At 50.1% G+C, this 26,548-nt stretch overlaps 1 protein-coding gene across 25 annotated transcripts in view; it reads right to left on the reverse strand.

Moving 5' to 3' along the window:
* The window catches only part of HDLBP (high density lipoprotein binding protein), a 67,569-nt gene that overhangs the window by 26,789 nt on the left and 14,232 nt on the right, over positions 1-26,548 (reverse strand). For 4 of the 25 annotated variants that reach the window (XM_021075261.2, XM_021075257.2, XM_085000789.1 and 1 more), the window contains exons 2-3: positions 1,609-1,673; positions 905-1,017 (exon numbers count right to left, since the gene is read on the reverse strand). In XM_021075261.2, the coding sequence (XP_020930920.1) occupies positions 905-980 (76 nt within the window). In that variant the 5' untranslated portion in view covers positions 981-1,017; positions 1,609-1,673. Of the gene's footprint in view, positions 1-904; positions 1,069-1,608; positions 1,674-5,476; positions 5,635-5,679; positions 5,975-6,406; positions 6,565-6,841; positions 6,920-26,548 lie in introns of those variants that run through there. The other 21 variants (XM_021075256.2, XM_085000802.1, XM_085000801.1 and 18 more) reach the window with 17 other exon arrangements.

A 26,548-nucleotide genomic window follows, 5' to 3' on the forward strand; every position in this document is an offset into this window, starting at 1 on the left:
CTCAGGGTCTGGCAACGGCAGGACCCGGGAGAAGCAGAAGGATGACCTTTGGAACCAGACAGAGCCAGGGCCCACTCCGGGTTCAGCACCGCTAGCCCCGTGGCTGTGCTGTCCGCGGGTGCCAACACAAAGACTCTGTGCTGACAGCTCGCTTCCCTCGTCTGCAGAGGGAGGCACAGGCCCCACAGGGCTCTCCACTGCCCCAACAAGCACCTGTGTGCTTAGTCACCACCCCGTGTGACGGGTCAAAAATGTTGACTTTCAACTGATTTAAGCTTACGAAGGTACTCGATTCAGTTACTGGAAGGCATTAAAGAGTGTCCAGACCAACGAGGAGCAGACCCAGCCACTCTTTCAACAGAAAATCTTCTAATAGCTACACACAGACGAAGGACTCTGGGTGAAAACTCGGCACTCAAACCAAGCTGTCCTGTGGTTTGAACACATACCAGATTTTGAAGGAATGCAAAGACCGTAAAACGTGCCATTAAAGAGACGCGGAAATGTGTGTTTTGGCCGCAGCGGCTGCCAGTCCGTTTCTACCGGACGGCACCTTCCACCTCGGCCACCTGCCCTGGAGAGCAGGAGCCAGAGCCCGCCTTCGTCCTCCAAGTGGTCTCCCAACAGTCTCTGCAACGTGTTACAGTCGGGTGCTAGTCCAACACAACGGGGGCGAGGCAAGTGTGAAAGAGAGCCCACTCATCACTGTGGCCTGGCAGCTGTCCACGTTTTAAATCTCACCGTGTGCGGTCCAGCTGCCACTCCTGGCCAGCTTCGCCTGCACACGGAGGTCGTGCAGAGCAGAGGGCACACCACCAGTGGGCCCTCAGGGCCGAAAGGCACCTCCGCAGAGGCCAGAGGACTGCAGAGGGCTGGTGGTTAACACGGCGAGTACGGGCCTCACCTCTTATCTGCTGCGGAATGAGTCCACTGCGGTGCTCAGCAAAGCTCTCTTGGGTCAAAACTGCAACGGAGCTCATGGTTGATCTCGCGCCTCCACACGGTCCGGGTGAGCCACTGCAGCGGAGGGAGGAGGCGGAGAGGGAGATGGCACACAGGCGGCCGGCGCTGCCAGGGCGGGCGCGGGTGAGAGCTTCAGCCAAGCGTCCACCCTGCTCCACCAGCAGGTGCCACCTCATTCCCTCCCTTGCACCTTCAGACCCAAGGGGCTTCCCAAACTCTCACCGAGTGGTGAAGAGGAGAAATCCCTGGACAGCTGCCCCTGAAAAGCTGCCGTCGCCAAGGAGACAAAGGCTCCAGCGGAGAGTACCGGGATGCCCAGGGCCCCGGAGACGCAGTCCCACCCCAGGGCCCCACTGAAGCCCTCCCGGCCTGACCCAGCCCCAGACGCAGACGCCGTGGGGCCGCTCCTACTGAGGCCATGTGGGTACGCGGTCCGTCTGTTCACCCGGGCGCCCCTGGTGCTGACGGGAGCTACCAAGGGCCGCTGGAGAGCAGCTCCGGCTCTGCTGTGAACACAGCAGCAGCGAGACGGCAGGGGAGCCGTTGGGCAGCTTCGCAGCCCACCCCCGGCCCCACCCGAGGGGCGGGGGTGCTCCGTGAGACTCCGGGTCTCAAACCACAGCCCCCTTGACAGGACAGACTTACCAGCAAAATGGTCAATAGCCAGAAGGTCCGTCCTGAGGCCGCCTCTGTCAGCCTGCCAGCTTTTGCTGGGGTGGGACAGGAAGCGAGAGGGAACAAGGAGAAAACCAGAGAAAAATCACTCATCTGCGTCCCACAACCCAGATCCTTTCGCCTCGCACCCAGATAAGGTGAAACTACTACTGCTCACGCTTCAGTTACGAATACCAGGACTTCGGCAAATTCCTCAAGGGAAAGACGGCGCAAGAAGCCCTTCCATCAGGCCATTCGTTTCAGCAAAACGCACTGCAGTAAACCCTAGACCACTGAGAGCGTCTCACTTCTCCAGGGGCCCGAGGGAATGAGCCCTCAAGTGCCGAGACTTTCCCAAGTAACCATGTGAAGTAAAACTCTCGCGTGGGGAGTAATCTCCCCCTCGCTCCTCTTGCTAATCTCCGCTGAGCCAGGAGGAAAAGGGGCCTGCAGTACCGTGTGTGGTGTGAGAAAGAACGTGGGCCTGGGGGCTTCAGAGCTCTCTAGGGTGACCGAGTTCTCCGTGTATTTTGCAGTCACTTTGTTCTTCTGGCTGTTATCCTATAAAAGTCCTTCCGTCCCTCTAATCCACTGGGGATTTAGAAACCAGGCCATAAAATAGCAGGGTTGGAAAGAACCTTCAAAGGTCATCCCGGGAGGATCAAGAACTCCCTGTCAAGAAAGAGGGTGTGGGTCACTTTGCCTAGTGAAGCTGCCAGGGAGGGTACCTGCCCTTTGACGCAAAACGCCGCCTGTGCTCGATAAGGCGGACACCGCGGCCGGGTGAGGCAAGGTCAAGATCAGGAGAGCCAGCACTAGCAAGATCGACTCACCTGACCGGGGAAAAACACCCCAAATTCTTGCCCCTAAGACACACATGGTTCCGGAGCCAGGAAGCCTGTGTATGGCAATCACAGAGTCACGGTTTTAAACCCGACCCTGGATTTGAAGGGTCTCAGCGTCTCAGCTGGGGACACAGACCAGTGATGTTTCAGGATTTAAAACACAAAACCCTCTACACGCAAGGGGCTCAGTCCCAGGGGGGACGTACCAGAGCCAGAGGCTAGAGCCTCGCTGAGGCCCAGTCCCACCAAGCAGGCCAACGCACTGGAGACAACAAACTGAGCGAGGCTCTTTTACTTAAGAATCTGTCTCCAACAAATACTAATCTGCAGCTTTTAATGGTCCAAAGAGAGAAATCCCGTCCATTAAATCAAATGATCAGAGTAGCACATCCACACGTGGTTTTGATGGGGCGTGAAAGGCGAGTGCGTGGCGGGGTCCCAGCTGTCGGGTCAGTCCACTCCTGGCCAGTCTAGCGATGGGTGGAAGCACTGCAGGTCAACGCACCTACAGTGAAGCCAGGACCCAGGCGTCCACCTGGCTCTCCTTGCTGAGAGGACCCCCAACAGGCTCCTGCCTGCCGACCTTCCACCCGAACAGCACCCACGCCAGGCTGTCCCACGTGCGGATATCACTTCTCTCTCTCTCTTTTTTGTCTTTTTGCCTTTTCTAGGGCTGCACCCGTGGCATATGGAGGTTCCCAGGCTAGGGGTCTAATCAGAGCTGTAGCCGCTGGCCTGCACTACAGCCACAGCAACACAGGATCCGAGCCACGTCTTCGACCCACACCACAGCCCACGGCAATGCCGGATCCTCAACCCACTGAGCCAGACCAGGGATCGATCCCGCAACCTCATGGTTCCCTGTCGGATTCGTGAACCACTGCGCCACGACGGGAACTCTGGATATCACTTCTCAAAACCCAGATGCCCGCCCTTGAACAAGCCAGGTCCACCCACGTGACCTCAACTGTGCCCGCGCCCTCTTCTCTGTGCTCCTACCGACAGTCCTCCTGCTTTCCTGGACGGGGCAAGCTCTCTGGGCCCAGGGAGGGACACACAGTTAGTCTGGTTGTGACACACAAGATAGACGAACTCCTGGCAGTCTCTTCTGAGACAGCTCACACAGCTCGGAAGTCAGCTCCAACTGGCCCTTCTGGGAACCCCTTAGTCCATGTGGCCCGAGAAAGAGGCTTCAACACAGTGGAAGCTCCAAGTCTGGAAGCACAAACCGAGCAGAGCCTCTAACAACCCCACGTGTGCACAGGCCCTCGAGCAGCCAAGGACAGTGAGGTGACCTACAGAAAACTTCAGGCTGGTCTGACAGGATACACTAGGTCTCTAGCTCGATTTCAAACGGCAGTTTGTCACAGCTGGAAACAAGAGGGTTCTGCTACCATCGGATTAGGTGGTTGCTTTACTTCCTTTCCTTTCTCTCTTCCTCCCTTCCTCTTTCTTTTTTAAAGACTGCACCTGCGGCATACAGAGGTTCCCAGGCTAGGGGTGGAATCCAAGCTGCAGCTGCCTGGCCTACAGTACAGCCAGAGCAACGCAGGATCCTTAAACCACTGAGTGAGGCCAGGGATCGAACCTGCATCTTCATGGATACTAGTCGGGCTTTTTTTTTTTTTTTTTGGGGGGGTCTTTTTGCCTTTTCTAGGGCTGCTGCCACAGCATATGGAGGTTCCCAGGCTAGGGGTTTAATTGGAGCTACAGCTGCCGGCCTTTGCCACAGCCACAGCAACACAGGATCCGAGCCACATCTTCGACCTACACCACAGCTCATGGCCACGCCGGATCCTTAATCCACTGAGCAAGGCCAGGGATCGAACCCGCAACCTCATGGTTCCTAGTCAGATTCGTTAACCACTGTGCCACGACAGGAACTCCACTAGTCGGTTTCTTAACGTACTGAGCCACAAAGGGAACTCTAGGTTGCTGCTTTTCTTATTACCTTCTCAAAACCTTGTCTGTTAAGAATCCCTTTTACTTTTTATTTTTGGCCGCACTCACGGCACATGGAAGTTCCTGGGTTAGGGAACGAACCCACACCAGAGCAGTGACCAAAGCTGCTGCAGTGACATCATCTTAACCCACTGTGCCACAGAGAACTCCAAAGAGCCCACTTTAAGCACGGTTTGATGACCTGTGTAAATGCAGACCTCAGCTCCGCTCTACCTGAGGCTCTGGAGTAGGTTTTATCCAAGGCCAGCCTCAGCCCTCCCTCCATGCCCCTGGCCAGAGTATCCATCTGCCCCTAATTCAAAAAAGCAGCACGTAAGAAGCTGCCCCCCGCAGCACCACACCGACACCAACCTGCAACCCACTGGCTCCGCTGTTACGGACCACACCTAACAGGTTTACCCGGCTCCCGGGAGGTCTTCCACAGCCTCACAACTGTGACCACGGGGGTGTCCTCTCCCGCTCACCTGCTATCTCAAGTTCCCAGGAGACTTTAGACAGGCCCCTTATCGAGGGCCAGAGGCCAAACATTTGCTATCACAGCTCAAGTGGTCAAATACTGTTGCTCAAATTAGGACCGAAAGGGACCTCAGACAGTACTGTCTGAGTAACACTGGGGACAGGAACTGCACAGCCCCCAGGGAGCCCGGGCTCCACTGCCGCTCCACCTGCTCAGCTGTCAGAACAGCAAACCTGCAACTTCTTTCCCCTTCTGGCCGCAGAGCAAGCCCACCCTCTCCTACAAGACTCCTGCAGATCCGTGAAGCCCTCTCTCCTCCCACCTTCGGCGAGTCCCAAGACGGTCCTGGTCCTTCATCATTTCGGACGCTCCCAGCTACTTTCCATGCAAGAGGCACACAGGTCCACCAAATGCAAATCTCAAACTGGTCTCAACCTGAAGTTCTGTTTCTCAGACTCTAACATCCACAGCAAAACAGTCCCGTTTCAAAGTATAACTAACGAACAGCACTAGCTCAAAGAAAGAAGGCTAGACTGGAGCAGAGTTTCTTCTCTCCCTGCCCCCAGGATGGATGGAAAGGCACACACACACTCACCTTCTCCTCTGGGAGAAACGTGCAGTTCGCATCTGAAACCTGGTCCTAACAAACGCACCACAGGGAAGTCTTTGAGTGAAGAATTTTTTGTAAATAAGGGCATGTAAGTTGATTTCTTTGTAACGTTTTGCCAATCACACAAAGGGAAAAGCTGCCTTCTGCAAAGAGAACTCCTAGTAGTAGTCCAGAAAAAAGAATTTTACCTCCCTGCTTTATTTCTATACTGGACAGGACTGGTTATGGAAGTCACCCCAAAACTCCAAGAAACCCAGGACTTCTGTCTTCTTCCACAATTAAAATTATTTACTTTTCTCTCCACAGCAAGCTTGCAAGGGGAAAAAAAAAATCAAAACGCTTCTCAAGACCCACAAACCAACTAAGTGACATCGCAGAGAGCACAAAGCATAACCCTAGGGAAGGCCACCCTCACCGGGTCCACAGGACCGGGGCAGAAGGCAGGCGTCTGTGCCTCGCACCAAGTTCTGGAAGTCGGCACTCGTCCTGCAGGAGGAACTTTCGCAGATGCCACCTCAGCACGGCCCTCCCACAGGCCACGCGAGCCCGCGGGCGGGGACAGGCTTAAAGGGGCAGGAGCGCGCTCGGCCTCCCCGCCTTTCCTCCACATTCGGTACTTTTCCGTCCTGCACTTTTCGTCCGCGGGCCCTGGGGCGCATCCAAGACGCGCTCCAGCCGCGAGGGCAGCACGGCTCAGCCGACCACGCACGCGGCAGCAGGTGGTGGAGGCGAGGCCGGGCCTACCCAGGCCCCGTCCTGCCCTGCCGTCCGGTCCGGTCCCGCCGCCCAGGCTGCCCTGCGGGACAGGGACCGGCCCCCGCCCCCGCCCGGCGGCCTTGTGAGCTGGGGGGAGGGGCGCCCCTGCCCGGAGCGGGAGGGGGAGGGGGCAGCTGCCCGGCCGCCAACGTCACCGACCTGGGCCCAGGTCGGCCGCCCCTCTCCCCGCGCGGGCAGTTGGGGGGACCTGGAGGGAGTGGGGCCCGGCCTGAGGTGGTGGTGGTGGTGGGGTGTTCCGCCGGGTGCGGGGCAGCGCGGAGCCCGCAGCCGCGGGACTCGGGAAAGTTTCTCACTCTGCCCAAGCCAGCGCGGCGGCCCATGCGCAGTGGTGACACGTAGCCGCCCCCCCCTCCCCCGGCCGGGCAGGAGGAGCGCCCGCGGGGGGAGGGGGCCCGCCGCGGTGGGAGCGGGGGGTGCACGGCTGCGGGGGACCCCGGAGGAGGGGGGATCCGGGCCCCCTCCCCCGCCCGCCCGGTGCTCCACGTCGGCAGCCCGGAGCCCCAACTCCCCCTGCAGCCCCAGCCCAACCCCGGGGCCCGCACCCCCCCACTCCCGCCCCGGCCTCCTGCTCACCCTGCAGTGCACCCACCACCGGTCCGTGCGTTCGTCCGCCGGGAGAAGCCGGGACCCCCGCTCGCTCGCTCCCTCCAGGCCGGCGCCCGGGCCCCCGCGGCTATATAGGGCGGCGGCTCCAATCCCGCCCGGACACGTCAGACCGCGGCCGCCCCGCCCGCCGGCCGGCCAACGCCGCGCCCCCGCCCGCCGCTCAGAGAGCACCCCAGGAGTCGTGCCCAACTCCACGGGAGCTCGGCAGCCTTTGATGGGGGGGGGGCACTGGGAAGTCATTCGCCACCTTCGGAAAGCAGAGGCGGCGGCGGATGGGGAGCCCCGGCTCGGGCAGGCAGGAAGGACGGCGGCTCCAGCGGTGGAGGTCCCGACACCGCCTTCCCACCCCGCGAAGAAACAAGCAGCCTTGGGGGACAACACGAAGGAAATGAACTGCTGGCCCCAACCAATGACAACTTCAACAGCTGCACGACAAGCTGGCCCAATAAACTCCCTCGGGGACACATCCCATGCCCCCCAAGTTGGCAGCACAAGCATCCACTCCCTCGTTTGCCTGCGGTCCTGGTCCTTGCGTCCTTCACTTCTCCGAAATAGCCCCGCTCTGCCCCCGCTGCCAACCTAAGCCCCTTCCGCCAGGCAGGCCCCCTTCCTCTAAGGGCTCTCTCAGAGTCCTGTATCTCCGAGGTCCCACAGGTCAGAACCGGGGCCTTAAACAAACAAGAGAGCAGAGTCCCCACCCTCAGGGGGCTTCCAGGGCAGTAGCAGAACCAGTCAGGTCTGCGGGGTTACTTTGTTCTCAAGAGCACAGGCTGGCGGAGGAACTCGCGGCTGTGGCAGCACCTGCGGTGAGCACAGGCCTCCATCGGGCGCGGCCGGGCCCGCAGGTCCGCAGGGCCAGGGGCCAGGCTTGGGCACCAGAGGTCAGGTTAGAGAAGCCCCTGGGGCTGGCTCAGCACAGCCTGTAGTCTCCACACACATGTTGCTCAGGTTGCTGGGATGCTGGTGGGAGCTCTGAGGGGCAGCAGGCAGGACCAGACATATTTTCTTAGAGGAATCCTGCCCAGGTATGTACACAACGCAAGGGGCAGGTGGCGGGAGGCCCACTGCACATGCTCAGCCTAAAGATGACAGCGCTTCCCACTATGGGCGCCAAGGCAGAAGCACTGAGTGGACAGTTCGAATGGCAGCACCAAGAAAGGCCTTAAGGTCCTTATTAGTTGGACGTGGGAACGACACAAGTCAAGAATGGCAGGGAGGTTCTTGGCTGCCCCCACAGAGATGGGGGGACTGAAGGAGGCCGTCTAGATTGGTAAAGGGGCGTGTGATGCGAAAACTCAGGATATGACATGTGAGCTGCCCACTGGACAGTCAAGGAGGCCACTGCGTGCACAGGGTGAAGATCGGGGCGAAGCCTGCACAGCTGACAGAAGACTCGAAACTTCGTGACATCACTGGGGCCAGAATCCATGGAGCCGAGGACGTCCGCTCACCAGGATGGTACCTGGGCAGGTGGCAGCTCCTCAGGTCTGGAAGACTCTCCTTAGCATCCCCTTCGGTGCTATCATTGCAATTTGCAGGCAGTCTTTCCACAAGGATTAATTACCCAACCAGCAACCCAGACAAGTGTGTTCTGTTGTGTTTTTGTTTTTGTTCTTGAGGGCTCAGCTCTAGAGAAGGGGATGAGGGGGGAGGAAGAGGGGAGGGATTCAGAAAAAGTAGGCGGGTCAAGGAAAGTCTAAGGAAGCTAAGAAGTCACCACAGAAGCTTGCAGAGTACCTGGTGCACCAAGGCGTCAAAAAAGCTGGACCAAAAACATATAATTAACAAAAGATATTAAAAATTAGGGAGTTCCCGTTGTGGCTCAGTGGTTAACAAGCCCAACTAGTTTCCAGGAGGATGCAGGTTCGATCCCTGGCCTCGCTCAGTGGGTTAAGGATCTGGTGCTGCTGTGAGCTGTGGGGTAGGCTGGCAGCTTCAGCTCCAATTAGACCCCTAGCTGGAAACTTCCAGATGCTGTAGGTGCAGCCCTAAAAAGCAAAACAAACAAACAAGCAAAAATCAAATGTTAAAACTGTGCTACAACGCATCCCAGGATGCTTATGTGCTGACAATTACAACCAGCTTTTCTCCCTCTCAAGATTTACTACACTGGAACTCCTAGTTCACAGGGGCAAATGCTGAGACATCTGGGTCCAGCGATAGTCACGGCAGATAACGTGCAAACCCCTACGGGGAACATTAGCATGCGACATTTGGGTTTTTAGTCTTTAAGGGAACAGGGGAAAAGCTCTGGGCTCCTCAAGGCACAAGGTTAGAAAAGAGACATGATGCCCTGTAGGACTAACCCCCAGCAGTCATTAGGCCCCAGCCCACCAGCAGCCTACAGGATGCTTCCTTCCTGACCGCTCCAATAAAGGTTCAGCCCCATTTGTCCAAAAACCCCCAGCCCAGACCTGGAAGTAATCCAAACAGAAAGCAACCTGCTGAATCTCAGACGAGGCCCCAAAGAACACCCACAAATGTATCCATTCTGTAGAAAGTAAAAGTCTGAAGTTCAAAAAACATGTGAAATAGGATTGGACTCAAAAACTTCAGGTGACAGAATTATCAGATTGAGATGATTAAAAAAAAACCTTAAAGTGACTAGAGACACAAGCCAAAGAGATAGCAATTTAAAAAATATCAAGAGTGGCAAACTATTGCATTTGGAGTGGATAAGCAATGAGGTCCTGCTACAGCACAGGCAACTGCATCCAGTCACTTGTGATGGAACAGAATGGAGGATAATGTGAGAAAATGATATATATGTGTGTGACTGGGTCACTAAGCCATACAGTAGAAACTGACAGAGCACTGTAAATCCACTACAACGGAGGAGTTCCCGTCACGGCACAGCGGAAACGAATCCGACTAGGAACCATGAGGTTGCAGGTTCGATCCCTGGCCTTGCTCAGTGGGTTAAGGATCCGGCATTGCCGTGAGCTGGGGTGTAGGTCAAAGACGTGGCTTGGATCTGATGTTGCTGTGGCGTAGGCTGGCAGCTGTAGCTCCAATTCGACCCCTAGCCTGGGAACCTCCATATACCTCAGGTGCAACTGTAAAAAGCAAAAAAACAAAACAAAAACAACTAAAACCCCCCCAAAAAACCCAAAATCAAGAGATGGAACAAATTAAAGCAGTGAAGAACCTCAGAAAACAGGATGAGGAAGTCCAACATATGTCTAATACAAGGTCCATAAGAGAAAAACACAAAGAACAGAGAAGAAATTCAGAAAAATACTGGAGAAAATTCTAGAAGGCACTGATATCACATTTCCCACCTTTCCTCAACAGAGACAGAGCAGGTGGCTAGCAGAATAATTTAAACTATACCAAAACATAGAACAGTGAAACTTCAAAAATGGCCCAAGACAAGAGTAGACCTTCAAAGCAACTAGGGAGAAAAGACAGATCACCTATAATGGAAAATCAGAGACTGAGGGCAGACCAGTGACAGCACAAGGCCGACGAGGACAGACAAATGACAGCAATACCCTATGCTGAAGAAGTAACGGTCAACTTAGGGTTCTATATCCTCTTTAAGAATGACAGAGACACATTCAGACTAAAATAAAGCAATTCCTATCTTTTTTTCTTTCTTTCTCTCTCTCCCTCTCTCTTTTTCAGGGTCACACCCACGGCATATGGAGATTCCCTGGCTAGGGGTTGAACCGGAGCTACAGCTGCTGGCCTACACCACATCAATGCCAGATCTGAACCGTGTCTTCAACCTACACCCCAGCTCATGGCAATGCTGGATCCTTAACATGCTGAGCAAGGCCAGGGATTGAACCCGCAATCTCATGGAAACTAGTCGGGCATGTTAACCACTGACCCACGACGGGAACTCCTCAAGCAATTACTATCAATGGATAACTGCTAAAATAACTATTAAAGGACATATTTCAGCAAGAACGTAATAAAAGCCAGAGACTTGCAGAAAGCAATACATAAGAAACCAGTAAACTAGATAAAAGTGAAATAAGAATTGACTATATACTAACAAGAACAATAAAGTCTGGAGGGAATTAAAAGATAGAAAAAACAAACTGTTTAATAAAACTTCCAAGCCAAAAACCAAACTTTCATTCAAATGGACGTTGCTGGCAATGTTGTAGCTCTCGGGTCAGGCTGCAGGGTCAAAGGTATTCGCTACGATACACATTATCGTTTGTTGGTTATGTTATTTTGTATTGCTAATTATTAAATAAAAGAGAGGAAAAAAAACCAAGAGGAAGCAAGAGAAGCAATTCAAAAGCAAAGCAAATGAAACACAAAATACAATGCCAGAAATGAATCCAAATGTGGCAACTATCTAAAGTTAATGCACTAGCCAGTCACAGAATCCAGCGAGGAGCTACTCGGGAATCCTAAACCACGAGGACACGGAGGATGAAAGTAAAGGGTGGAAAGAATACTCCAGGCACATACTAACCAAATTACAGCTTAACTAGCTATATCATCTTGAGCTAAAACAGACTGTAGGATAAGAAGCATTATTAAGAACAAAGAAGGTCAAGAATAAAAAAACACAGTCGACTCTGATTATGTATGTATCTATAACAAAATACATAAAGTAAAAACTGAAGGTTATTAGAAATTGATATAGCCAAGATTACAGGGAAAGATGGACTCAACTCAGTGACATAAATTATGAAGATTAAAAGTGTACAGAAAATTAGGAGTTCCTGTTGTGCCACAGCGGAAACGAACAGCATACATGAGAATTCAGGTTCAATTCCTGGCTCTGCTCAGTGGGTTAAGGATCCAGCGCTGCCATAAGCTGTGGTGTAGGTTGCAGACACAGCTTGGATCTGGCATTGCTGTGGCTGTGGTGGAGGCCAGCAGCTGTAGCTCCGATTCGACCCCTAGCCTGGGAACCTCCATGCGCAATGGGTGTGGCCCTAAAAAGCAAAACAAACAAACAAAAAGTACAGACAAGGAAAACTATGCAGGTAATAAACCTACTTTATTGGGTTTATGTAATTCTTTGCCAATGATCAGAATGGTCATTCTTTTGAAGTGTACATTTAACTTTTACAAAAATTGGCCAAAAATAACACTGTAACATTCTATGACAATCAATCAGAAGTCGAGTTGAAACTTTTAAAAGCCTGGGAGTGCCCACTGTGACCCAGCAGAAACAAATGCAACTAGTATCCATAAGGATATGGGTTTGACCCCTGGCCTCACTCAGTGGCTTGGAGATCTGGCTTTGCCATGAACTGCGGTGCAGGTCTCAGATGTGGCTTGGATCCTGCACTGCTGTGGCTGTGGTGTAGGCCAGCAGCTGTAGCTCCAATTTGACCCCTAGCCTGGGAACTTCCATGTGCCATGGGTGCGGCCCTAAAAAGAATAAATAAATAAATAAATGGCCTGGAAATCTAGAATCTTGTGTCTAAATAACCACGGGTCGAAGAGGAAATCTGAAAATATTTAGCACTGAACTCTAAAGCAGTTATATATCCAGACTTGTGGAGTGAAGCCAGAATGTTACTTAGGGACAAATTTATAAACGTAGCCATATTAGTGAAATCTGTGTGAAAATTAACTAGCTAATCACCATCTTCTAAAATGAGAAAAACAACAGAATAAAAATAGAAAGATAAGAAATTAATGAAATAAAAGACATACACCACAGAGAATAAACTGAGCCAAATCTAAAGACTAGTTAGATCTCTGACGGAAATGATCAATGAAGAAAAGCGAACGGGTAAAAATAGGCAATACTAAGAACTCAAAGGGGATCAAAAGCCATCACAGCAACTCTGCAAAATCATACAAGCAGTCCATCGAGAGAAGTACTACCAGAAACTTAGAAACAGGTGAAACAGGCAATCTCTAGGAAGTTATCCAAACTAAGTCCATTAAAAATGGAACGTTTAAATAGCCAAACTCGGAGAGCTCATCACGGCTTGGTGTTTAACACATCCAACTAGTATCCGTGAGGACATGGGTTCAATCCCTGGCCTTGCTCAGTGGGTCAAGGATCCAGTGTTGCTGTGTGCTCTGCTGCAGGTTGAAGATGCGGCTCAGATCTGATGTTGCTGTGGTGTAAGGCCAGTGGCTACAGCTCCAACTAGACCCCTAGCCTGGGAACCTCCACATGCCAGCTGTTGTGGCCCTTGGCCTTTTCTGTGCTGGTTGTTATATTCATAAAAAGTGTATATGTGGGGGTTCCCGTTGCGGCTCAGCAGTAACGAACCCAAGTCATATGCCGCAAGTGTGGCCCTAAAAAGACAAAAATAAATAAATGAATAAAGGTTGTCTTTCCAACTCGCTTACAAAGCCAGGAAGCTATACCTCCCAGACAAGGAGAGTAGGAGAAAAGAATGTGGGAATTTCATCTAGGTATTTAAAGGCTGAAGCCTAAAATAATCTAGCAAACTGATCCAGAAATGCAAAAATAAAAATGTAATATATAATAGTAAAGTCAAGTTTAATTAAAAGATGCAAGGTGGGAGTTCCTGTCATGGCTCAGCAGTAATGAAAATTTCCAAATCTGATGCAAACTATAAGCTAAGTTCCCAGAAGTTCAATGAGCTCCAAACAGAAACAAACTCACACCAGCACACACCATAATTAAATTCTTTTTTCTTTTTTTTTTTTTAGGGCTGCACCCTCGGCACATGGAGGTTCCCAGGCTAGGGGTCTAATCGGAGCTGCAGCTGCCAGCCTACACCACAGCCACAGCAGTGCCAGATCCTTAACCCACTGAGCAAGGCCAGGGACTGAACCTGCAACCTCATGGTTCCTAGTCGGATTCGTTTCTGGTGTGCCACAATGGGAACTCCCATAATTAAATTCTAAAATCATGTTGTAGGAGTTCCCCTTGTGGGTCAGTGGGTTATGAACCTGACTAGTATCCATGAGGACATGGGTTTGGTCCCTGGCCTTGCTCAGTGGGTTAAGGATCAGGTGTTGCCATGAGCTGTGGTGTAGGACGCAGATGCAGCTTGGATCCCACGTTGCTGTGGCTGTGGTGTAGGCCAGCAGATGCAGCTCTGATTTGACCCCTAGCCTGGGAACCTCCATATACCATAAGTTCGGCCCTAAAAGGACACACACACACAAAAAGACCAAAAAAAAAAAAAAAAAAAAAAAGCAAGCAAGGTGGTACAATACCAGAAAAACAGATTAAAGTAATTCACCGCATCATTAGCACTGGAGGAAGAATGATTTGATCATCTCAAAACATTCAAATAAAGAATCTGATAGGTAACTAGGACCACAAGGACACACTCCCTACCTAAAGTCCTCACAGAAGCATTCGTGTCAGGGTCACGTCGGGAAGACAGGTTGCACGGAGTGGCTTAGCTCTTCCAAGCCGCGTGAGATTCTAGCCAGGGCAGGAGGACTGGAAACGAAGTCCCAGTGTCCATAGACACACAACCGCCTACCAACAAGGTCCAGGAGGGCCTACACACACGCACTAGAACCATTTCAAGAGTCCAGGACGTTTTCTGGGAAGGAGATCAGTACACACAATCAGCCATGTTCTGAACACAGCGACAGACCACAAATGGGGCCCTGCCATGTTCACCTACATAGGAAGGCTTCATCATCAGACCGCACTCTCTCCCCGCGAGGCTGAAAACTCAATGCAAGTGCAACTTAAATCCCAAGAGGGGCATCTGATGTACACATACGTAATTAATACATATTTACTATTAATATATATTTCTATATATAATTATTTTATAATTCTGCATCCTAAAACAATATATACACACACACAATTTTAATTTTCTAATTTTTTTTGGGTCTTTTTGTCCTTTTAGGGCCAAGCCCTTGGCATATGGAGGTGCCCATGCTAGGCGTCTAATCGGAGCTGTAGCCACCGGCCTATGCCAGCCACATCAATGACAGATCCAAGCCGCATCTGTGACCTACACCACAGCCCACAGCAATGCCGGATACTGAACCCACTAAGCGAGGCCAGGGATTGAAGCCACAACCTCATGGTTCCTAGTCGGATTTGTTTCCGCTGCTCCACGATGGGAACTCCCACACACAATCTTTAGAGTGATTAAATATACAATTTTTATTTATTTATTTGGACTTTTTAGGGCTGCACCTGTGGCATATGGAAGTTCCCAGGCTACGGGTTGAATTGGAGCTGCAGCTGCCGGCCTACATCACAGCCACAGCAATGCGGGATCCAAGCCGTGTCTGGAACTACACCACAGCTCACGGCAATGCCGGATCCTTAACCCACTGAGCAAGGCCAGGGCTTGAACCTGTGTCCTCATGGATACCATGTGGGTTCGTTACCGCTGAGCCACAACGGGAACTCCTACATATCCAATTTGTATGTCTATTATAACAACCGTCACAGAAGAGGTCAAGGGCCACGAACAGCTGACACGATGCTAAGGAAAATGAGGTGCAGAGGACTTGCCTGTCCCCCCCCCAGTGCAAGATGGTCCGGCTGCAGCAATACAGGCCACGTGTGCTCCTGCAGGGAGAGGCCGAGGACACGGAGCAGGTGAAAGCGGAGCCATGGACCTAACAGACAGCCGCCACTCCATTAGAGGGGACTTCAGGCGTGGGCTCCACAATCAAGGCCCCTGGAGAAACTGATTATCCAGATGAGAAAAACCCTAGGTCCCCACTTCGAACCACTCACAAGGCAGTTCAAGCCCGAGATGCAAACACCGTGACAGACCCTCTCACTTCTAGATACACACTCCAGAAGAACGCTCTCCCACGTGGGTAAGAGAAACGTACACAAGAGTCACATATCCGAGTTTCCTCCCTGGTGGCTCGACAGGTTAAGGATCCAGCACTGTCACTGCTGTATCTCGGGTGGCAACTGCGGCACAGATTCTGTCCCTGGCCCTGGAACTTCTGCATGCCACAGATGCATCCAAAATAAATAAAGTAACCCAATCTTATTTGTGTTAAAAAAAAAAAATCACATCACATTACTGTAGCAACAGCCAAAAAATTTAAATAACCTGTCAATAGACAAGTATGAGCTGTACCTGACCGAAGCTCCTTCAGGCAGGGCCATACTGAAGGGGCCAGGAGGAGCACTGGACCTGGGGGCACCCCTGGGGCCAAGGAGCGCTCAGGTCTGCTCCTCGCTCAGTAGCCCTGTGCCCCTGTAGGAAGCGAGCACCAAGGGACAGGGTGTTTGCCACAGTCTGCGCTCCCTACGGAGTGCGGCGTCAGGCCAGGGCCAAGAGCATCTTTTATTTTCACTCCTCTTGACAGCTGAAATGTACTCATCCACTCCTTTTATGAGTGCACGTAAGCTGCAGTGTCCCTGATGCTAGCCACGTACAGATGAGTGTCTGGCCAGGTTGCCCTGTAGCATCTTCTACAGTAAACACAGAAAAAAGGAGGTTCCTTTCTTTGGCTCAGAGACCATATACATGTTCACCTCAGCAGCTCTGTTTCCCCAAAATACAGCAGTCCACGTTCAGACGAGAAACAAGCAGCTATAGTCTGTGGGTTTTTTTTGTTGTTGTTGTTGTCGTTTTTTTTTTTTTTTGTCTTTTTGCCTTTTCTAGGGCCGCTCCCGCAGCATATGGAGGTTCCCAGGCTAGGGGTCGAATCGGAGCTGTAGCCACCGGCCTACAGCACAGCCACAGCAATGCGGGATCCGAGCCACCTCTATGACCCACACCACAGCTCACAGCAACGCCGGATCCTTAACCCACTAAGCAAGGCCAGGGACCGAACCCGCAACCTCATGGGTCCTAGTGGGATTTGTTAACCACTGAGCCAGGAGGGGAACTCTGCTATAGTCTGTGTTTTTGTTTCCATAACTGTGAATGAACTTTCTCCACTAACACGTGCCACTTCTTTTTGGGCCATGAGAGGGTAACTTAGAATTTTCTTCAATGACATGTATCTCTCTCCACAATGTAAAGACAGGTACCTTCACCCAGCTTTACCTAAGCCATGGCTGGTGTCTCGTGAGAAGATACCGCGGCTGCTATCAGGACACCTGGTTCAAAGTCTTGCTCGATGCTCTCTGGGTTACCCTGCCAGCCGTCTAAGCTCTGACACCCACACCTCCCACTTGTATAAACTCGGGGAGCCTGTGTAAACTGCTGCAAAGATGAGGAAGGTGGCTGCTCTACGGCAGCCACCCCACTGTTTGGAGAGATTAGAACTCATTTAGCATAAAACTCTACTCCATTCATCTTACAATTTCGGAGATAACCAGCAGTATCTTTATAAAGATGAGTGAGGAACAGTATTTAGAGTGTAAATCAAGAACAAGTGTCAGATAAATAAACCTTTTAACTCTTTTTAAAAAGCCGGCGGAAACAGATTCAAAGATTCTGAATCCAAATTCATGGTTACCAAAGGGGAGATGTAGGGTAGGTGGGACTAAATTAGGGGGCAGGGAGCTCCCATCGTGGCTCAGCAGAAACAAACCCGACCAGTATACCCAGTACCCATGACGACGCAGGTCTGACCCCTGGCCTCTCTTATTGGGTTAGGATCTGGCCTTACTGCGAGCTATGGTGTAGGTCACAGATGTGGCCTGGATCCAGTGTGGCTGTGGCCGGCAGTTAAAGAACCAATATGAGCTCTAGCCTGGAAACTTCCATATGCCACGGGTTCAGCCCTAAAAAGCAAAAAAAGAAAAAGGCAGTTGGGATTGACATACACACACTGCTACAATAAAACAGATGGGTGACCTGCTGCACAACACAGTGGAATCTACTCAATACTGCGTAATGACTCTATGAGAAAAGAACCTAAAAAAAACCAGATATATGTATAACTAATTTACTTCACTGTACACCTGAAACTAACACAACTTTCTGTCAAGTATACTCCAATTAAATTTATTTTTAAAAAAAGCAGATAGGACAAAGGCCGAGTTCAAAAGGGTAAGTTAATGGACTTCCAGGGAAATGAAATGAAACACTACTCTAGAGAGCCATCCTGGCCAATACGTACTGGCAACACGTGCCTATGGACCCTCGTGATACAGCCAGTTAGAACTGATGGAGGCGGAGTTCCTGTCGTGGCACAGTGGTTGACGAATCCGTCTAGGAACCATAAGGTTGTGGGTTTGATCCCTGGCCTTTCTCAGTGGGTTAAGGATCTGGCGTTGCCGTGGGCTGTGGTGTAGGTTGCAGATGCGGCTCGGATCCCATGTTGCTGTGGCTCTGGCGTAGGCCGGCTCCAGCTCCAATCAGACTCCTAGCCTGGGAACCTCCATATGCCACGGGTGCAGCCCTAGAAAAGATAAAAAATAAAAAAAGATTAATAATAATAATAAATTAAACAGAACTGATGGAGGCTGTACGTCTCAGACACACACTGGGCTTTGAAGACTTGGTACAACAATGGGAAGCGTCTCCTTGCTGAGTCCGTGTTGGTCACCTGAGGAAATGCCAACATCTCAGACCAGGTTAAACACCACGCACGACTGCAGGCTTCACTTCTTACGTTTTTAAGGTGGATACTGGAAAACTTTTAACTATACATGTAGCTCTTACTGAACAGCAACGCTACAGCACCGGTTTTCCAAACCAAAGCGGAAGTGCAATCTTATTAGTAAGCTTTCTTGCTCTGGCTGCCCTGTGGCATATGGTGTTCCCGGCCAGGACCAGATCTGAATGGCACTTGTAACCTACACCACAGCTGCGGCAATGCTGGATCCCTGACCACCTGTGCCGGGTCAGGGCCTGAATCCACATCCCAGTGCTCCAGAGTGGGAACCCCCGAAAACTAGTTCTAAAGAAAAACCACAAATCATTTATTACAAATCTCTTGTTTTAATGAATAAGTTCAGGTTGGGGAAAAAATACAAAATGGGTACTTGTCTTCTCGACCATAGACAGCCAGAGGCACATGGCAAAGGGCACAGTCTCCAAGACCCCAAGAAAGGAGTGGCCGAGTGTAGTTTACAGTATTTCTTCCAAACACTCTAACAACCCATTAAAAAAAAAAGAAAAAAAAGGCAAAAGCTACAAAAATCTTTCACAGAAATGTGGGAAACAGGAGTTCCCATTGAGGCTCAGTGGTTAATGAACCCGACTAGCATCCATGAGGACACGGGTTCGATCCCTGGCCTCACTCAGTGGGTTAAGGGTCCGGTATAGCTGTGGGCTATGGTGTAGGTCGAAGACGCAGCTCAGATCCTATGTTGCTGTGGCTGTGGTGTAGGCTGGCGGTTTATAGCTCTGATGCAACCCCTAGCCTGGGAACCTCCATATGCCGCCAGTGTGGCCCTAAAAGACAAAAAAAAAAAAAAAAAAAAAAAAAAATGCAGGAAACATTTAATTTGTACCAAAAAATGCTATTTGCAGGCAGGATGAGACTCAACATTTCACCTCCCAAACTGTCGAAAATAAAGATGACAGAAAAGGTGTGAGCACACTATGTGAGTCTGAGTGGGCTCAACATGCAATTTGATTTCACACTGTAATTTAAAATACGAGTTTTCTTTGACTCAGCAATTCCTACTTCTAAGAACTCCTCATATACATACTCATATATATGTCCAAAGACAACAAACATATAAATTAAAAAAAAAAAAAAAAAGAACAGAGTTTCCTTTACGGCTCAGCAGTAACGAATCTGACTAGAATCCATGAAGACACAGGCTGGAGCCCTGGCCTCGCTCAGCGAGTTAAGGATCCGGCATTGCCGTGAGCTGTGGTGTAGGTCGCAGATTCGGCTTGGATCCCGCATGGCTGTGGCTGTGGTGTAGGCTGGCAGCTGTAGCTCCAATTGGACCCCTAGCCTGAGAACCTCCATTAAATGCCACAGGGGCGGCCCTAAAAAGCAAAATAAATAAATAAATAAATAAAATTTAAAATAAAATAAAAATAAATACAAAGCTTGGCTGATTTTTTCCATCAGAAGAGACTGAGGAGACAAGGCTGGCAGCGCAGTCTCATAACTGAGCCCACCCAAGACCAGGCCTCCACTCCCCCCGCAAACTGTCACTGACCCATTCTCCCCAATGGCCATCCTGAACCCCAGCGCCACCTGTGACAGCGGTGCACTTGCTCCCCAACCTGCTCACACCAGTTTTGCTTGGTGGGTAATCACATCATATAGAAATAATACAGAGTTCCCCTCGTGGCGCTGTGGAAACAAATCCGACTAGGAACCACAAGGTTGCGAGTTTAATCCCTGGCCTCGCTCAGTGGGTTACAGATCCGGCATTGCTGTGAGCTGTGTGTAGGTTGCAGACAAGACTTGGATTTGATGTTACTGTGGCTGTGGTGTAGGCTGGCAGCTGTAGCTCTGACTGGGCCCCTAGCCTGGGAGCTTCCATATGCCACGGGTGAGGCCCTAAAAAGACCGAGAAAAAAAGAGAAAGAGAGAGAGAAATGTTTCTATGAACACTAAGTCTACCACACTGAAATTCTCCCTAAACCAGTCTGCTTTAAAAAAAAACAGGTCGGGTGAAAAAAATCCTTAAACCCTACATTCTAACTACTTCATAAGTGTTTTAAATTCTTTCCTTTTTTCTTTTCTTTTTTGCCTTTTAGAGCCTCACTAGCAGCATATGGAGGTTCCCAGGCTGGGGGTCAAATTGGAGCTATAGCTGCTGGCCTACACCACAGCCACAGCAATGCAGGATCCTTAACCCACTGAGAGAGGCCAGGGATCAAACCTGCAACCTTACGGTTCCTAGCAGGATTCATTTCCTCTGCGCCACAACGGGAACTCCAGTGTCTTAAATTCTCGATGGCACCTGAGAGACTGATGCTGAAGGCCCCTGATGACGTCCTATGAGTTTGGTTTCTGTAAGAGACTATGCAGGATGCAGCCAGCAGGCCTCAAACCCCCAGAGCCCTGCCTCAAATGGTCGGTGAATGAGGTCCCCGCTTACATCACACCCAGCATCCGTGTCAGAAAAGGGGCAGCTCCGCATTATCCTGACATGCAGTCAGCTGTCTACACGCGAAGCGTCTCTAGAAGGGTACGACAGCCGCTGAGAACACGTTAGCGGGCAGGAGCAGGGTCACAGGATCGGGTACCGACAAGGGCCAGTGCCAGGTAGAGAAGGGGCTGCACTTACTGACTTGAAAAGACAGAAACGTCATGAAGTGGGGAGATGAGCACCGGTAAAAGCACCTATTTCATATACCGCTTACCCCAAACTGTTGTTTGACAGGTGCTAAGCATCCACGAGCAGAAACGTGGGCGGTGGGCTCTGCATGACATCGTGCGCCTCGCTTCTGCCACAGAGACACCCTCACTGGGAAAAGGAAACAGAGGCACCGGGAAGCACAGCCGAGTGTGGAAACACTGACCCACCACGCAGCACGGGGAGGGCCGTCTACTTGGCGTCCGTAACAACCGACACGGGAAAGAAGGATGGACAGATGTATATGGAGAACTGAATCACTTTGCTGTCCATCACCTACACGCGAATAAAATTCTTCTAAAAAAGAGGTGCCATTACGTAGCATTAGTAGTTACTAAACAAGTGAAAGGCGGAGTCACGAGCATTTTCTACTGGGCCACGTTATCAGCAAGAAGTCTGAAGGCAGCCTTCTCGTGGCTAGTTTCTTTGTCAGGGACGGCTGAGCGCAGAGGGTGAGACTCTACATGGACCCACTGAAGCCCTAGGGACGTGGCAGGCACCTGGGAGCTGACTCTCAGCATCTGCAGAGCAGCACAGAAGGGCTGAGCTCCGCCAGCTGCGAGGACGCAGTTAGGAACTACGAGTGCAGATGCCTGGCACCTCCGCACAAAGACCAAGTCCCCGAGAGGGGCGAGCCTCGCAGCCCTCCCCCCCCGCCGTCCTCCCGCAGGGCCAGGTCTGCAGAGAGGACCCCTCAGGTCTCCGACTCTCCACGTCTCTGGTGGTGGTGTCAAGGAAACCAGTCACTGCTTCCAGGTGAAGGGCGTCCGTGACGTCTCTGAGGCCACACTGCAGAGCCGTCCTCCACACGCAGGTTCCCTGCCACAGGCTTGGAGGCCCCCGTCCCCGCCCTGACCGTGGGGGCATTTCCAGGAAGAGAAGGATGGGGATGCAATGGCTATGGAGGGGTGCCGTCCTAAGACTAATCTACAATGAACAAAACAATTCTTAGTTTGTCCCAAGGCAATAACTTATACCTGAAGGTATTGTTTTTCCTACAATTTACATAGAAAAGTTCCATGAGCTAGAACGAGTTTAGCTCATGTTTACAAAAGCTTTGCTATGGACACCAAGACAGCTAAAGGTATGGAGGGCAGGGATAATAATAATTAGAACCAGCCCTGTCCAAAGAGAATGCTTTTCTACAAAGGAAGACACGACGGTCCCAGAAATCAGGCCTCCAGCTTCAGAGACACCCGCCTGTACCATGCTCTCCAAGAACTTAAAGCCAAGCTGGAGGAGCACCATGAGCATCGAACACGGCTTCGGGGCGACACACAATCACACACACACATCTACACGTTTCTAACTCTAGGAGGCATCGCTGCTTCTGCAGTTGCTAGCCGGAATGTGTTCTAAATGTGGATAAAGGAAAGAACTCCTTTCTCCTTTCTCTCCAGCTGAAACTGTATTTCAAAATAACAAGAATTGATAAGGGAGACCTTCTTGATATAAAAATGCCAACAAGCAGAGTTCCCGTCGTGGCTCAGTGGTTGACGAATCCAACGAGGAACCATGAGGTTGCGGGTTCGGTCCCTGCCCTTGCTCAGTGGGTTAACGATCCGGCGTTGCCGTGAGCTGTGGTGTAGGTTGCAGACGCGGTTCGGATCCCGCATTGCTGTGGCTCTGGCGTAGGCCAGTGGCTACAGCTCCGATTCGACCCCTAGCCTGGGAACCTCCATATGCCGCAGGAGCGGCCCAAAGAAATAACAACAACAAAAAAGCCAACAAGTAGCAAAACAACTAGAAAAATCTTCATTCCGTGATTGCTAACTGCAGGCTAAATAAATCATGGCCCCCAAAGATATTCAGGTACTTAGCCCTGGAATCTGTGCATGTTACAAATGAATGAAGTTAGAAATACTGAGACGGGAAGATTATCTGGGACTATACAGATGGGTCCCAACTGAACCCTAAAATCATGTGCTTTAAGATAGAGAAAGGGGCCACAAGGAAAAGGCAAGAAATGGATTCTCCCCTAGCGCCTCTAGAAGGAAGCTCCGCTGACACCTTGACTTAACCCCAGGGAGACTGATTTCAGCCAAGTCTGTAGCAATTTGTTACATCAGCAATAGGAAACTACCAATGAAACAATGGATACAAGGAAAATGGCTGTTAAGCCCATGAGACAAACTTCACAAAGGACAGAATCAGCCTGCTGACCCTTGTCTTCACCTGTCACCTCTAACATCACAAAGAGAAAGACAGCCTGACACGAGCCTCCCGGCATAAGGAGGCCTGAGGTCCACAGCACAACCTACGGCAACTGTGCAAAATAAATCAATACATAAAAGCAAACAAAAACCCCAAACCAGTTAAGCATCTAGGCCTAGTTACTAGTTTACAGGAAATATGAGAGTCAGAGAAGTACAACACATGCCAATGCAAGTTAAAACAACCAAATCCAGATTGTGGGAAAACCCACAGCAAAAATGGCCCCATTGCTTTCATAAACGAGTGGCATTTTTTTTTTTTTAAGAGAAAAAGGAATTGTTATAGATTTTTAATTGTTTATAGATTTCCTCTTTAATGCAGTGGGGAGACTTTTCTTTGGAGTTTGTTTCATTCAAACAAACCAAGTATACAAACATTTTGTGATATTTGAAGAAAACTGAATACAGAACAGACACTGGGTGATATTAACAAAATAGAGTTAATTTTTAATGTATAATTTCTCAAGGTCTCATCTACTGAAGATACACAGTAAGTATTCACGAGTGACATGAGGCGTGGGATTTGCCTTAGGACACCCAAACTCAACATTAAAAGTATGCCTGGCAAGTGGGGAATAAGCAGGGAAAGACAAAAATGGCAAAATGCTGGCAACTGTTAAAGCCAAGTGGTAGGTGGATGAAACATCAATATTCTCTTCTATTTTGAGGTTTGTTTAAAAGTTTTCCTAGCAAAAAGACTTAGATCAAAGAGCACTACCTACCAAGGCCTACAGGACGCTACCAAAGCTTTACTCTGAGGATGAATCAAATTTATAAGGAAAAATGCAGATAAATGCACTAAAGCATCAAAATCAAAACGGAAAGAGAAAATCAAAGAAGTACACAGAATAAACAAACAAAAGAAGAACTGTTGAAACAGAAAACAAAAATCAGGGAGTCCTGTCATGGCTCAGCAGGTTAAGAGCCTGACTAGTATGCATGAGGATGCGGGTTCAATCCCGGCCTTGCTCAGCTAAGGGTTAAGGATCTGGCATTGCCATGAGCTCTGGTGAAGGTCGCAGACGCAGCCTGGATCTGGTGTTGCTGTGGCTGTGGTGTAGGCCAGCAGCTGCAGCTCATATTCAACCCCTAGCCTTGCAACTTCCATAAGTCACTGTGGCCCTAAAAAAAAAAAAAGAAAGAAAGAAAACAAAAACAAACAAAACACACCTGGTTCAGTCAATCAAAACCACAATCAGTTTATCTGAAAAAAAAAGCAATTAAAGAGCAATTAAGTCTTTCAAGTCCGACAAAGACAAGGAACTAACACACAAAGAATACAAGCTCACAATGATACAATACTATCCTTGCCCAACACTGAAATAAGAATAAATGTTACAAATAGCAGTAATTATATCTTCTGGTAGCTCCCAAGGAAGTAAGAGTGTCTCTGCCCCATGGGGGGCCCCGTAAATTATTTTTGTACCTTACTGGCATTAATTGGGTTCTGAGTCCGTTAGGGGACCAGTAAAATAGGCCAGGAGCCACAGGGATAGGCTACATCCATCACCCACAGCCAATCAGGGTCCATCCACACAGCTGGGCCGCTTCATCAAAAACACGCAGCGTATACTTGGGAGAAAGGGTGGCTCCCCAGAGGAAAATCCCCAGTGCATTATTTTGCCTCCCCAAAATAATGAGTGCATGCTGCAGAGAAGAGATTACCAACTATAAGTCAGTTTACAAACACGTAAAATTTTAAACAAAATATCAGCACGGGAGTTCCGTCACAGCACAGCAGAAACAAATCCGACAAGGAACCATGAGGTTGCGGGTTCAATTCCTGGCCTCGCTCAGTGGGTTAAGGATCCAGCATTGCTGTGAGCTGTGGTGTAGGTTGCAGATGCAGCTTGGACCTGGGGTTGCTGTGGCTGTGGTGTAGGCCGGCAGTTGTAGCTCTGATTCGACCCCTAGCCTGGGAACCTCCATATGCCTCAGGTATGGTCCTAAAAAGACAAACAAAAAAATACCAGCCCAATAAATCCATTCTAAACTTGAAAGAATGAGACACCGTGACTAAGTAAGTCTGTTTCAGGGATGCAGTAAGGATTCAATATTAGGTAGTGTATATATCTCACATTACAGCTCAAAGGAGGACAAATAAACACACACACATCAATGACAGACGGCCATTTAAAAAAATGCCCAAAAGACTGATGAGGCTGCTGTGAGCTGTGTGGGTCGCAGATGTGGCTCGGATCTGGCGTGGCTGTGGCTGTGGTGTAGGCCGGCAGCTGCAGCTCCAATTCCACCCCTAGCCTGGGAACTTCCACATGCTGCAGGTGCAGCCCTTAAAAAAAAAGAAAGCAAAAAAAGATTGATGAGGCTTATTATTAGCATCTATTTCCTGCTTCCTCTGGAATGTAACATCAGGAATAGAGAGAAATGGCTATATGAAGAACACTTCCCACAAGTAAAACACATCATTATTTAGTGAAAAGCTAAAATTATCCTATTAAAATAACTAACAAACCAGCAAAGATGTCTACGATGGTCAAAGACCATCAAACATGTAACCTAAGGAGAAATAATTAAGAGACAAATGCCACTGTTTGCAGAAGACCATCTGTCCAGAAAGCCCTTCTTTATATTGAAAAGCTAGGAAAACTGAAGGCAAGTTCAGTGTTAGCACAACAACGCACACACTAGATGCCTGAACCATGGCGAAGTTCCAACGTCCAGGAAACTCAGCACAAGGATGTCTGTTTTCTCCAAGTTCATCTACAGCCCCAGGGAAATGTCAAATGACACCTGCGGTTTGGCTGGACAATGGCCACCCAAAGGTATCCGGTCCTGATATCTGGAATTTACGTGTCACCTTACCTGGAAAACAGTCTTTCCAGATGTGACTGAAGATCTGGAAGAGAGGACCCTGGATTATGCGGATGGGTCCTAACTGGCATTACAAGTCTCCCAAAAGAGAGGCAAAGATACACCGTGCGGAGGAGGAAGCTTCTATGACGGAAGCCGAGGCTGGAACCACCCGACTGCAAGCCAAGCAATGCGGGACCAGCCAGCGGAAGCTGGAAGGGGCAAAGAACGGCTTCTCCCCTAGAGCCCCCAGAGGGAGGTGGCCTTGTCCACCTCAAAGACCTCTAGCCCCCAGATGTCAGAGAGTAAATTTCTGCTGTTTCAAGGCAGCCCTAGGAAACAATGTCCCAGTAGATTTTCAAATATGTACACATACACATATTTGAAGAAATATCATACATATGATTCCAAAATTCACCTAAAAAGAAAACCTTGGAAAAAAGGGGAGGGGGAAAAAAGGGCAGAGGCGGGGTGAGGACAGAAGCAGAGGACCTAGTGCACCGTGAAGCAACAGTGATTAGTACTTGGCGGTTCTAAGAAGAAAGCAGATACATGAAACAGACTCACATG

Source organism: Sus scrofa, chromosome 15 (assembly GCF_054392235.1).
Source record: "Sus scrofa isolate SSC_HxYL_T2T_F1_AM1 chromosome 15, Sscrofa_HxYL_maternal_Yorkshire_Landrace_v2.0, whole genome shotgun sequence".
NCBI lineage: Eukaryota > Metazoa > Chordata > Mammalia > Artiodactyla > Suidae > Sus > Sus scrofa.